The sequence below is a fragment of the Phalaenopsis equestris genome, unplaced genomic scaffold (genome assembly GCF_001263595.1).
Source record: "Phalaenopsis equestris unplaced genomic scaffold, ASM126359v1 Scaffold000002, whole genome shotgun sequence".
Taxonomy (NCBI): domain Eukaryota; kingdom Viridiplantae; phylum Streptophyta; class Magnoliopsida; order Asparagales; family Orchidaceae; genus Phalaenopsis; species Phalaenopsis equestris.
This window is the reverse complement of record NW_018164444.1, coordinates 32859646-32874036: the sequence shown is the minus strand read 5'-3', so window position 1 is coordinate 32874036 and position 14391 is coordinate 32859646. Positions and strand designations below refer to the sequence as shown.

Sequence of the window (14391 nt, the reverse complement as noted above, 5' to 3'; positions counted from 1 at the left end):
ACATATTTTTCTAGCTATATAAGATATATTATTCTCTGTCCAATAGTGAAGCGACATATTATGAAGTTTCACCCATATAGAAACAACTTTAAAATCTTCACTTAATATAATCATTGATCACTTTTTAAAAATAAATTGTCTGCTATAGATAAACCGTAGACCACACATTAACACCATATAAAAATCCTCTATAAGGTAAAACTTAAAAGAGAAAAATCTTCGGTAAGAGATAATAAGTCAATAATATCTTTTAACTTTCACATCATATTGCCAGAAAAATCACGCTCGTCGAGCACACAACCGACCAATGCTAGGCTCCAATGTCTGGAGTCTCCTTTCCACTTCTTGATCAAAGAAATAGACTTGGTCGTCCGCATAAAATATATAAGAAAGAGAGAAGTTAGATGGGATATAGATACTGGAGGATAAAAGCCATTGCTAGCTTAGAGAGGGACCTTGCTCAAGAAGAAGAACGAAGTGGAAGGAAAGAAGATATCTCCCCACAGGAGCAAAAGGAACACGTGGATAGTAGACTACTACATATTAAAATAAGGTGAGATGATAAAAAATTAATAATAAAATATTTAAAAACTCTTTTTAAATTAAATTTTAACTTTTTTTTTAAATAGAATTAAAAAAAAAATTGCTGTCGTGAGGCAATTTGCAGCTAATAAAGTTGCCGGTTTTGTTTCGACATCTCACAGTGTAGCACCGTCCTTTTTTTTTTTTATAATTTCTATTTTTTTGTTATGAAAACTCGTAATTAGGCACGTGATGGTGAGGTGGCAGGTCAGAACAAATTACTTAAACTTTTTTGAGAAATTATTATTTTAAGAAATTACAGGTGGCGATAAAATATTGGATGGAAGACTTTTTTGGCTTTTGTGCTCTAGATAGACAGCCAGACATTTTTTGAAGAACAAGATTTTTTTTTTTTAATTATTATTTCGACAGCGCCGATCTTATCATACCCATTGACATACAGAATTTAATCGTTTTAGCCATCGGGATTCCACTTTATTTAAATTCATTTTGTATTTAAAACATAAATCCTTGCTTGTATCGCTGAAGAATTTTTCTAATTTTATTGTAATATGATTCAGAAAATATAATTATTGTTCTTAATATAAATCAAACATATATATATATATATATATATATATCTATACTCCTAAAAATGCTAGCTGTAACAAAGGCCGACTGACCGCTTCATTCGGCCGGCCACCAAAGCCGACCGGTTGGCCACATGCCTCATGGATTCAGCAACCAAAATGTCCTTAAGACGACCGAAGATTCGGTAGACAACAGAAGGTCATCCAGATTACCAAAGGTCTGCTAGACCATCGACGCTTCGTCAGAAGACTTAAGAATTGCAAGAGGACCAAATGTCCGCCAAATTACTGAAGCCATGGTATACGATCAAAGGTTCGTCGTAAAACCGACTAATTGCTAGATGACGAAAGGATCTTCCCAGCCGACTAGAAACAAGCATCCATGCCAACGATCGGGCAAAGGCTCAGGTACAAAAAAGGATGCCAAAATCAATTATAGATATGAAGAGACACGGTAAAAGACAAAAAAGACTTGTCACCCCCGATTAAAGTAGAGGTGACTATATAATTTAACTCATTGATTATAATACTCTTTCCTTATGTTTTATCATTGCATCTTGTTATGCAAATTTCTTATTATTATATGACTATTGTAGAGCTTATGATAGCATTGTCATGACACTCCATTGTTATAATGATGATTTAATTGTGCATATTGATTTACAAAACTCATATATTGCATGAAAATGTGAGGACAATCCATAAGCAAGTGTTGTTGCTAAAAATAGTACTTTATAAGGCATTGTGACTTTCATTAGATGGTAATTTGATTTTATAGATTCTCGTTCAAATTTTGGGGTATGGTGTGAACTTAGATGTAAGGAATTGTATTAATAATGTTAAACAAGCTACCCTTAAACTTTGCTGAATGAAATGTCTATTGATTGTATGCTTCTGATGAACTTAGTCATTTTCTTGTGCGTTGGACTAAGTACTCAAGATAATATTATTCTTTTACAACAAAATGAATTGGTATTTACATAATAATATTGTTAATATTTAGACTTTTATCATTGAAATTTTCTCATTTCACTTAAGTGGAACGAAGAGTTAGGATAAGGCATGACTGTGTGCAATTTAAGTCTTGATTTTTGCATGCATTTATTTTTTTAGTCAAGAAGGTCAACTAAGTGTCATCATTATACTCCTTTAATTTTATTCTGGTTATAAGTTCATAAGGCTAAAACTTAATATATTTGAGTACTTGCTTGCTTATTTATTAGTTCATTATCTTATTATGGAGTTCTTCAAATTAGTGCCATGATTTTTCAATTACTTTTATGAGTATCTCAATTTATTGGCAATTCATCAACTCCAGTTAAAGCTCATTCATTTCTTGACCTGATCCTAGTCTCCTTCAATTCTTGAGTGCTCTCTTTTCTTAATTGAGTAAAAGCTAATTTCTAAACCAATTTTTTGTCCTCACAATCTTATGTAAACAATTTGAGGGAGAAGATATATTATCCATTTTGTTCTTCTTGATAGAAATACAGTGCCTCCAAACTAATCTAAGAATTAGAGTCTTGTGTTGCTATATTATTTCTTAGGGTTGCCTCATCTGAAAAATTATTAGGTGCGGAGAGCGCATGTAGAGCTGCCTGTGCCCTCCGATCACAGCCGCACATTTCGGCTGCATGATACAGCCGCGATGTGCAGCTGTGATCGTAGGGCGCACGTAGCTCTGCGTGCGCTCTCCACACACAATAATCGCTTGTGGTTGTGTTTGAGCCTTAAGAAAACCTAAATTAACAAACCAAATAACACTGAAAGTGGCATGATGCATGGATCAACAATTTAAAATATTTTATTATGTTGTTCATAATATTTTATGGAGGGAGCCAAAATATAAGATAGTTAAGATTAAAGATTTGAATGTAATACATGTAAAAATTGAAAGTTTAAACACTTTATACATAAATATGTAAGAATTGTGTGGTTTATGTAAATGCCCCAACTCCATTAAATTTATCTTGTATTAAGTATAATATGAAAATAATTTATCATAATTAAAAATTTCTCATTTTTTTATTTATAAAAAAGAATTCCAAAGTACAGATTCTCAAAAAATTTAAAAGTAAAAATAACAATATATATATATATATCCTTCAATATCCTTCAATATGGATAACAGCTATAACAGCTGAGGAAGGTCAACCTTATCCATAGATCCCTCTTCCCATTTTTTCATCTCTAACAAACTCAATGGAGGCCCTATCACTCAACATCCCAGTCCAAGTAGGCTAGGCCGGCAAGGAACAGAAAAAATATGTATATTTTTCTTTAAAATAATATTTATACGAAAATTCCTACCTTTTATTTATTTTTATATCAAAACTTTGTATAATTTTAATACATAAACCTTTATCAAAGAATAGACCTCATATCTTCAATAACTTTTATAAGCAATTTCACATATAATTTTAATCCTCCAAGCTACAAAAAGTAAAAATGAAAGAATTACATCCATTAGTTGAGAGCTTAAACTTCAACCAAAATGCCTTTAATTCAAATCCTTGCATATACGATTTTACGAGTATTTGCCGGGCAGCTAACAAAGGAATGAGAAGACATCACCTGTAGATTTTTCTTCAAGAAAATTCAGATAATTGCACACACAGCACTTGAACATTCCTATTTATAAAATTAACACCCACCGTGATTTTTTTGAATTACCAAACCGATGCATTTATTCGTGGCACAACAAAATCATTTAATTTGATAAATATGAAAAAAAAAAATTTTATCTACAAATTTGAAAAATGGATGAAAAAAAGTGCTATATTTGTAAATACAATGTTTCAAGTGGTATATATACCCTAATCATACAAACATTTCTAAAAACTAAAAAAAGGAAGAATTACATACATTAATAAATATTTAGGACCACTATATATACAAATTGAATAACAAAGGAAATAAATGAAATAAAAGAAAAGATTAATAAAGAGTGTTATATGTAAGATATGTAGCAGCAATAGAGGCTATACAGATTAAAAGAGAGGGAGCGAGGGTGACGTTAAGAAGCAGGTCTTCCCTCAAATAGCCAGCTAAGGTGATGGTGGCATCAGCGACAACTCTGGCTAAAGTTCCTGCTTGAGTTGAGAGTAATCCACCATTATAGGTTCCACGAGAAAGCCTTGAGGGCATTACTCTCGACATAAGAGATAGGTTCACGCCTGCAACAATTTTATTATTACATTCTAAAGACAAACATCAATAGAATTTTCCAAATTTAACAATATATTTTGCACATTTTATGTACTAATTACCATCCATATAAAATCATGCAGTTGAGGTGAATACAATACATAAATGATCAATCAAAATTCATATTAAATTTATCTAAAAAATCACTAATGTGATATTTAACTGTAAAATAATAAAAAAGATATATTCCAATAGCATCCACATTCAGAAACCGTGAAGAATGGTGGCTTGTATTTGAGAAATGAATGCAAGTGTGTGTGGGTGTGTATTAATCTTCAATGCCACCAATTTTTTTTCAACTAATACTTCAACATTAAGAAAAAAATTCAAGGTTACCTTCAAGAACTTCAGCAGCCACGAATGTGAGAAGAGCCGATAATACATATTGTGTCGCACAGTATGAAGGAGTGACGCGAAAACTTAAAATAACACCCACCAACACCATGATTTCAGATGCAAATAAAATTTGCCTGCAAAAAATAAAAGAAATAATGATAAATATTATCAAGATTTGCTTAATATTATCATGATTTGCTTAATACAATTGTACAACATTATATAACAATGTTATAATACGGATTTCTTCTAGGGGAAAAAACAAATTAAATAGATATAATTAGTTGAGAAGTTTACAAGTTTATCAAAGTGCATCATCTTAATGACTCAATAATTAATTAGGATATTTTAAGTCAATAAATTTTAATATTTACTAAGAATTTTTAGGGATGTCAAATCCGGTTCACGGATCGGATTCTAGTCTGACCTGAAATTGACCCAACCTGAAACAGCTTGAGCCGAACCCGACCTAAACATTAAGAATTTTTAGGGATGTCAAATCCGGTTCACGGATCGGATTCTAGTCTGACCTGAAATTGACCCAACCTGAAACAGCTTGAGCCGAACCCGACCTAAACATTAAACAGATTAGAAAATCCAACCCAAACATGACTTGCCTTCAACACGCCAACTTGAACCCGATCTGCATAACCCGCTTAGCATAAAGAATAAATAGCTACTCATGTCAATCAAATTAGTTTCGAGTAAATCTCAGTTCAAATAAGGGTTAGCAAGCCAATTTCAAGTCAATTTAGAGTAGGTGGTCAGTTTTGGGTTAGAGGGTCAACTCAACCCGACCCAAAAAAATTAAAAAGGTTAAAATTTTTAATCTGAACTTGACACAAAATTTATTGGGGTTAACCTGAACTCGATTTTTCGAGTTGGGTTTAGGTCGAGTTGGTGTGTCATGTAATAACCGACTAAAATATGTGTGTAGTTTAGATTATATGTACCCCTCGCGGGAAACTAAGCTCATGCTTCTTCCATACTTCCTCTCATTCAAACCATTAAACGAGTGTGAGAGAGAGAAAGAGAGAGAGAGAGATGCCATGAGGAGAAAAAAAGAAGGTAATGCCTTGTTTGTGCAACCCGAGCCGACATCTTTGAGCCGAGCAACTTGTCTCCAAGTAAAGGAAGACGAGAAGGAGAAAGACACAATGATAGTGAAGGAGAGGAAGAAAAAATATGAGTCATGTGTTTCTTCTCCTACTCGAGATTTGACATCGTGCCCCGGCCATGAAGAGGAAAAGAGAGGCGACTCATTGTGGTGTTGAAGTTGAGTCACGCTCAAAGGAAAGAAGAAAAGAGGAAGAGTAGGCTCGTGCGTTCGAGTAGAGTTGAACCTCATGCGCAGAGGAAGGTTCTTCGCGAGAAGAGGGAGCTTGTACGCACAGGTTAGGGTAGTCGAGCAAACAATAAGATAAAAATTGGTATCAAAGCCAAGAGTGGCTGAATCTTTCTAGAACTCTTTTCTTTAAGTAATTTTAATATGGTGACCTAACTTTGTCAGGATAATATGCATTGTATTGTAAAGTCGGGTGTTGCTTTGCAACTCAATATCCTTGAGTGGCATACAAATTATACTAAGTTCTATGTTCTAGTTCGATTATATTATTACCCTAAACTATCTAAATCCGAGAGCCTTCATCGCAAGTGGTATTGTTTATGTCTAAGATGGACAAATTTTGTCGGGTTCTTGTTGACTCGACTTGTTAGGATTGAAAGTTTTTTGGTGCAATAATATCTTTCTCGCACTGTTGTTAGATAACCACAGTAAATTTATTTAAAAAAAAAAGAGTTCTAGATGTTTCTCTGATTGTCAGATGAACTCCCTCACGGTATAATAAAATAGACTATTGCTAAGGTGAAAAAGTCTATAATCTACAAAATAAAAACCTTTGATTTCAAAGGAAAATCTTCAATAAAAACTGTTACACAATCTTTGACTATGAGCTGAGAAAATTTAATAGTTACTTAGAAAATAATAGATATATTTTGCATTTAAAACACCTACATTAAAAAGGATTAAATGCAACAATTTTAGCCTACTTAAGAAGAGATGCAAATGCCACGATTGGGTACAATTATTATTCGAAGTGATGGACATTACCCTATGTCATGGACCAGCTTTCTTACAACCAAAACATGCACATTCAAGCATACTATGGACATTCCCTGCACGCCTACAGGCCGATCATCCTTCCCCCTGTAGCTTCCATACAACCGCAGACTCCTCTCCTTCTTCCTACTCCCTTGACAGCCCTTGCATCTTTTTTTTCTGAAGTCTGCCGACCCTCCCACAGCTCCCAGCCGATCTTCCAGCCAACAACCTTGCCTCTTGTAGCAGGCCGCTCCACTTCCTACACATGTTGGCCCTCTCCAGCAACAAGCTTTCCCACTTCTTGCACTTACTGCCCCTCTCCAGCAGTCTTCTGACCTTCGACGACATTTCCTGCTCTTTTCCGTTGCGGTACCGCGCCACTCCCATTGCTAATTTGCTGTATTACTTCTTCCACAGCAGCCCGACGTCTCTTCGGCCTTCACTGTAGCCACCGACCAAGCATCACCTCTCCAGGCTCTCTCCTCATTGTTCTTGTCGTGTATTCTTGTTGAGTCATTATTTGTAACCCCTTGTTGCTTTGTGTGTGTCTTCCTTTGATTTGAGCTTTTGTTGTAACTTGGTTTTAAGTCAGTAATAAAACGGTGTCTTGAGCCATGGCTTGGGTAAACTCCAATATCAAAGAAAAATTAATATAAATAATTTTTAGAATTAATATAAATAACTTTTTTCATTTATGTGCGTCTATATCTTAACATTCATTCGTTAGTATCATTAGAGACGATCCATCATAACCAAACATGCACATTCAAGCATACTATGAAAATCACTATTTAATAATGATTATTTTATTCTCATTTTCATAGCTGTCAATATATTCATATAACATTCAATATCTATGATAATTTAAACAATGCTAATTACATATATTGTTCCTATAATATGAAAAAAAAATTCAATAGAATTATAAATCACGAGTTTGCAGTGATTTCAATAACTACTGACAGTAACAATAAATACATTTGAGCTAGAGGAAACAAAAACATTACTAAAACATAAAAACATTAATACTCACCTCAATATCGTTTTACCTACTTTGTAGATTTTCAGTCTTCCATTCTGACTTCATCTTATTTAAAAATATTCACAATAATTACCTATTTAAGTGGTCATTTTATGCATATATCAACGTTCAATTATTTAATTTAAATCCAAACATCTTAATTTCTATTTATCTTAAAGTGATCATTATTTATTATTATATGTATGAATATATATATATGTTTTACTTCTGTAGTTAAAAAAGTTCTAAATTAAAAATTTACCTTAAACATATCTCAATTAATCTTTGATTTAATTAAACCTACTATTAACAACTAATAATTAAACATATATATGAAATCAATAAATTAATATTTTTAAAACCCTTACCTTAATAAGCCATGGTTCGATCTAGATGCAGGCTCAGCTCCATATGAATCAATCCCACGCACACTGGCTCCTCCTCTCTTCTCCTGCTTGATGCTTCTTCACCTTTTTCTTTTTCCAGCAGAATAAAGTCGCATGAAGCTTCTTCGTACTCGACGAAGCTTGAATACTCAATGGAAGGTTCCTTCTCAACAAAGTCGGAACACCAGAGGATGTCACCTCCTTCGACTTCGATTACCAATGTCGTCTTTCCCCTTTGATAGGCTCTGCTCTACTTCAAAGCTCGGTCCCTCTTATCCCACACACTCATGATCTCCCCCTTCTTCCTCCTCTTCCTTTAATCTTGGCGCAACCCAGCACAACACACAAATCCTTCCTCCTTTCTCTTTGCACCAAAGTCGTGCCTCGGACCCTCAACGACACACAAAAAGTATGTTGTTTGCCTCCTTTTCTCCGTTAGCTGCTCACGACATTCTACCGAGCCACTCGTCTACTTCTTCCTCTGCTTTCTATTACACTTTCGCCCTCACTCTCTGCCTTTGTCTCTCGCATGGCTAGTTTTTGGTTTGAACGAACGAGGGAATAAATCCTTCATTCTGATTTGAGAAGCATCACGTCTGATTCAAATAGGTGTCCAGAGAAGGAATTAAATTTCATTTTATTTATTTATTTTGTTATTATACATCTTTCGTTGTTGGCTTGTTGATTAGTAGTACCCCCTATTTCTTCAAACTTGAAATTTGAATTTTCTAAATTAACTAAATCCATGATTGGATTAGACATTTTGCAGTCACTCTACTATTTCTTCTCCAAGCAATACAATAGTTGTATTTGCAAATGCAGCAAAAGAATATTCTAGTGAGGAGAGTGATGATGAATCCAGCCAGGTTCAATCTCAAGAATCTATTCTAGGTTGTTATGATTTCATGGATACAAAAATTTAGCGGATATATTTTCATTAAGGAACTAATAATAACATTTTTTTCATTCTCCAAGATTTATTAGAGTTTAAGCAAGATGCAATGATTCCAGTGTTGATTTTGGCATTTTGGACTAAATTAGTGCCTGAATGTCAGCATGACCAACTACTTTAACATAGTTAAGACTCTCTATCCTTTTAATTAGCTTGATTTGATGTATTTTTTAAATTTTTTTATGACAGTTTTTATGTAACTATGTCATCATGTATCTTCTTTAATGATCTGTTACAAAATTTTGATTTTTAAGAAGAAAAGGAAAACTTGTGGCATAGCCAAATGATGGGGTTCAATCAGTGAACCTCTTGCTAGGAAGAATCAAATAACGTTGATATTTCAATACCAGGATCCAAACTTAAGACTTGTAAGTAGAATTTTGCGCTCCTATTGATAATAATATAAAACAAACATCATCTTAGAATTTACCAATGTCTGTGCAGCTTTAAACATCTTGCTAACGCTTTTTGCAGTACTATAAGACAACCGAATTGGATGTTCTCCACAACATAACAAATATTAAGAGCTCAGGTCGTGACAAAAGAATGTTTTTAGCATGTTGTTTACGTCATTAAAGAAAGCAAGAGATTCGACCATAATTAACATGCTTTTCTTCACATTAAAAAACATACCAACTAATCAAAAGTTATTGATTTGTTACCTGTCTTCAAACATGTTAGTTATGTAACTTCCAACCACAACATTGACGGGCAGGACTGTTAGCCCAAGGATTGCTAAAAAAATGGCCAATGCACTCGTATTCCAACCAAAATATAATGTGGTCACAAGGCTTGATTCCGATAGCAAAATCTCCATTGCATACTTTAGCATAAAATAAATTAACAATTGAGCCTACATAAAAAAAATATATCAATCAGAAATCTCATCTAAGTGCCATAAGAACATACTTGATCTCTGTAAAAACTTGTCAGATGAAGAACCGAAGTATTTTTCAAGAAACCTCTGCAATAAAGATAATTAAAAGTTCCAACGAATGAAGCATACATAAATGTAGAACGAATAACAACTATAAGCATCCTACAACCAAGTGAAAAAACGATTGGATAGTTTAATAATAATAGTAATAGTAAACAATATCAACAAGAATGACAATAACAATGATAACATCGTGTAACAATAACTCCAATAATAATAACAATTATAATGAGTACAGAAAAATAATAAGGGCTTTAATTTTAGTAGCAATAACTTGCCTACCATACTACAACTTGAAAATTTTCAACCTATTAATATAATACTGCTCTAATCCTATATAACAGTATATAACTAATAAGGGTTCGTTGTTCTCAAAGTTAAAAGCAGACCTTTACACCTGGTGTTAACAATCTATAAGCTGAAGCAATTGAATTTGCTGGTACTTTTAAAGGCTTTTCACTGTCCCCACATGCTTGGCCTTCAGCTTCAACTTGACTTTCTTTCGAACTAGACAACAATGATTGGCAAAGTCCATTTTCCATTTCAGCACTTTCATCGCCTCCTGAATTTCAAGATAAAATTAAGTTGTTATGTTATAACAATTAATCAATTAACTTGAATTTAAGAAATAATTTTTTGATATAGAGTCAATTTTAAAAATTCAATTATATAAATAAATGGCTGGTTTAACAAATAATAGAAAATAAAGAATGAATACCATCCGCCATTTATTCAGTATATCATGTCCCCATGAAGTTTGAACAATTTAGTAGCATGATAAAATTCAATTTCATTAATCTTCGTCAAAACACACAAACTTCCTTCTCTATTGTTTTCTTTGAATTAAATTTATAAACATCATGAAATTATTTTGAAATACAGGAAGGTTTTATATTATTACTAAGTCTAATAAGTAAAAGATCATGATTTAATGTATATCATAGAAGATACATTAGAGAAGAATAAAGAAAACGCATTGATAGATTAAGAAAGCACACATGTTGTAAAAGAAGTTGAGCAACTTTTAAAGCACTTATTATTTGAAACTAGTAAACTCTAAAACAATTATCCTTTATCCAAATAAATTGTGAATTTTGAATAATCATTTTTCTCACTTGAAAACATAGATAATTCAACTATAAATAGGCGAGTACAAGAAAATAGAAAGAAGAAAGAAATCTTCCTAAAATTAAGTAATTCCTATAATTACGGAATAAACATAAATACCTATAATTAAGGAATTACCCTTTTATACTATGACTAAATATAACAAGTACTAAAACAAGTACTAAATAAATAGAATTAAAGTAAATAATAAGGAGCCTAATTCCACACTCCCCTCAAGGTGGGTTGTACAGATTGTATATACCCAACTTGTTGGTTAGCTCATCAAAACTTGACTTAGGGAGAGCCTTGGTGAGAATGTCTGCGGTTTAGTCTCTAGAAGGAGTATAGACCAATTCAATAATTCCATTGTCCACCTCTGAAATGAAATTCCGATCAATCTCAATGTGTTTCGTTCGGTCATGATGAACAGGATTCTTTGTGATACTGATTGCTGCTTGATTGCCACAGAACACCTTGATAGAATTTTTTCCCATAATTCCAAGCTCCTTGAGAAATCTTTTGATCCACATTCCTTCACAGATACCAAGCGCCAGTGCTCTGTATTCTGCTTCTACACTACTCCGAGATACCACCGATTGCTTCTTCTCCATGTCACTAGATTGCCGCATACATAAGAGCAATACCCAAAGGTTGATCGTCGGGTGGATATATCTCCTGCCCAGTCAACATCAGTGAAGATTTCTACCTTTTGACTATCGTTCCTTTTGAATAATAATCCTTTCCCAGGTGTCGTCTTTAAGTATCTTAAGATACGGTTGACAACTCCCATATGTTCCTCAGTAGGACAGTTCATGAATTGACTTACTATACTTACTGAAAAACTTATGTCTGGTCTGGTGTGAGATCTGGTGTGGGTCTGGTGTGCAATAAGTAAATAAGTCTTCCAACAAGCCGCTGATATCGTCCTTTGTCGACAGGTAAACTATCATTCTCCATTTAATCCAACAGCAGATGAACTTCACGTCTATTGGAGTATCTATTAGTTTGCATCCAAACATACCAGTTTCTTTCAAAAGGTCCAATGTGTACTTCCTTTGAGTTACGGCTATCCCCATTTTGGATCTTGCAACTTCCATTCCCAAGAAGAACTTAAAGTCTCCAAGGTCCTTGATTTCAAATTCATGGGCTAGAAGCTTCTTCAGCTTTGTCAATTCTTCGATGTGATCACCGGTAAGAATGATGTCATCAACATACATAATAAGTACAACAATCTTCTTCTCGGATCTTTTTGTGAACATTGTATGATCAGTCTGGCTTTGAGTAGAACCGTACTTGATTACTGAATTGGTGAATCGGGCAAACCAAGCATGAGGAAATTGTTTGAGACCATACAGAGATTTCTGGAGCTTGCATACTTTGCCACTAGGGAAGGACCCTTCAAAACCAGGCGGTAATTCATGTATACATCCTCTTCAAGATCTCCATTAAGGAATGCATTTTTGACATCAAGTTGCATAAGAGACGAGTCTCGGGTGGAGAGTAGGATTCTAATGGAGTTCAGTTTGGCTACTGGGGCGAATGTCTCTTGGTAGTCAATTTCGTATGACTGAGTATAACCTTTTGCAACCAGTCGGGCTTTTAACCGATCTATACTTCCGTCTGCCTTACATTTGATTGTAAATAACCACCTGCATCCTACTGGTCTCGTATCCTTGGGCAAATCAGACACAATCCACGTTCCACTCTTTTCTAGTGCAGCAACTTTTTCATTCACAGCTTTTCTCTATTCCGGGTGTGAGAGAGCTTCCTGAATAGAATTCAAAATCTTTATGCTGTCAATAACAGTAACAAATGCATGATAGGTAGGAGATAACCTCTCATATGAAACAAATCGGGCAATAGGATGTTGAGTGCAAGGAACATCAGAATCATCTTTCACAGGCGGGGTAAGCTCATAATCGCTAGTGTCTATAAATGTTTCAGAGGGTTTTGGAGCCAGATTAGATTCTTGGACAGCAGCTGGAAGCGGTGTTAGGTTCACTATTCTTTTAGCAGTTCTGTTTCGTCTTGTATAGACCCGAAGGTCCTGAGGAGTTGGTTGTGTAGACTGAAGAGCTTGAATAGGAGACGATGTGGGTTGTATAGACTGAGGAGGTTGAATAAGAGATGGAGGAGGTTTGACAGTTGGTGAGGGACCTGTGTCAGTTGGTAAAGGAACACGGGGCTGTTGTTCACTACAACTACTCCCCACCTGAATGACAGGCCCTTGGTAGTATAATTGATGCTAAAAAAAGGTGACATCCATAGAGTTATAGACCTTTTTAGTTGAAGAACAATAACACTTGTAGCTTTTCTTGTTGGTCGAATACCCTATGAATATGCATTTGACAGATTTGGGGTCTAATTTACTGCGGTGTTGTTTGTGAATATGAACAAAGACGGAGCAACCAAATAGTTTGGTAGAGACAACTGAAGAGAGTGTCTGAAGATTTGGAAAGGAGCGAAGGAGGACATCAATTGGACTACGGAAACCCAGAGTACGAGGGGGCATCCGATTTATGAGGTAGGCAGTCGATTTATGAGTCGATTTATGAGGTAGGCAGCGGTCAGTGTTGCCTAGCCCCAATAACATTTAGGGATCAATGTGGTAAACATGAGACAGCGGACTACCTCCAACAAGTGACGATTTTCGGCAACCTCATTTTGTTTGGGAGTATCAATACACGTGCTAAGGTGAAGGATGTCATGTTGAGTAAAAATAGTTCCTAGGGAGGTATTGAAAAAATCTCGTGCATTATTTATTTTAAAAGCTTGGATTTTTGTGTCAAATTGAGTTAGTATCATTTGATAGAATGCACGAAATATTGTCCTACCTCGAATTTGTCACGCATAAGATAGATCCATGTCACCCGTGTGTGCTCATCAATAAAAAACACGAACCATTGGGCCCCAAAAATATTTTTTTCATGAGGACCCCAGACGTCACTATGGATCAGAGAAAATGGACGAGTGAGTCTGTATGATAAATGAGGAAATGAAGTACGAGTGTGTTTGACATGTTGACAAAATTCGCAATTAAAAGAGGTAGGACTTATTAATAAATAAATGAGGAAACAGTTTCCCTAGATACATAAAATTGGAATGACCTAAACGATAATGAAGAAACATGATTTCACTATCATTATTAACGCTGGAATGAAATATAGATGTACTAAGCGGATTTAAGCAAGACAGGCTTGTTGGCATCATTTTTTATTTTTGATGTCATGTG

At 34.5% G+C, this 14391-nt stretch overlaps 1 protein-coding gene across 1 annotated transcript; it reads right to left on the bottom strand.

Annotated features, from left to right (window-relative positions):
- Positions 1–4002: 4002 nt before the first annotated feature.
- LOC110039523 (SPX domain-containing membrane protein OsI_17046-like) lies at positions 4003–10622 on the bottom strand. Its single transcript, XM_020744622.1, has 4 exons — positions 10442–10622; positions 9778–9968; positions 4656–4789; positions 4003–4288 (listed from the first exon to the last, which is right to left on the bottom strand). Exons 1-4 carry the CDS (start codon positions 10592–10594, stop codon positions 4050–4052), a joined length of 717 nt encoding a protein of 238 aa, XP_020600281.1. The 5' UTR covers positions 10595–10622; the 3' UTR covers positions 4003–4049.
- Between the last annotated feature and the right edge of the window lie 3769 nt (positions 10623–14391).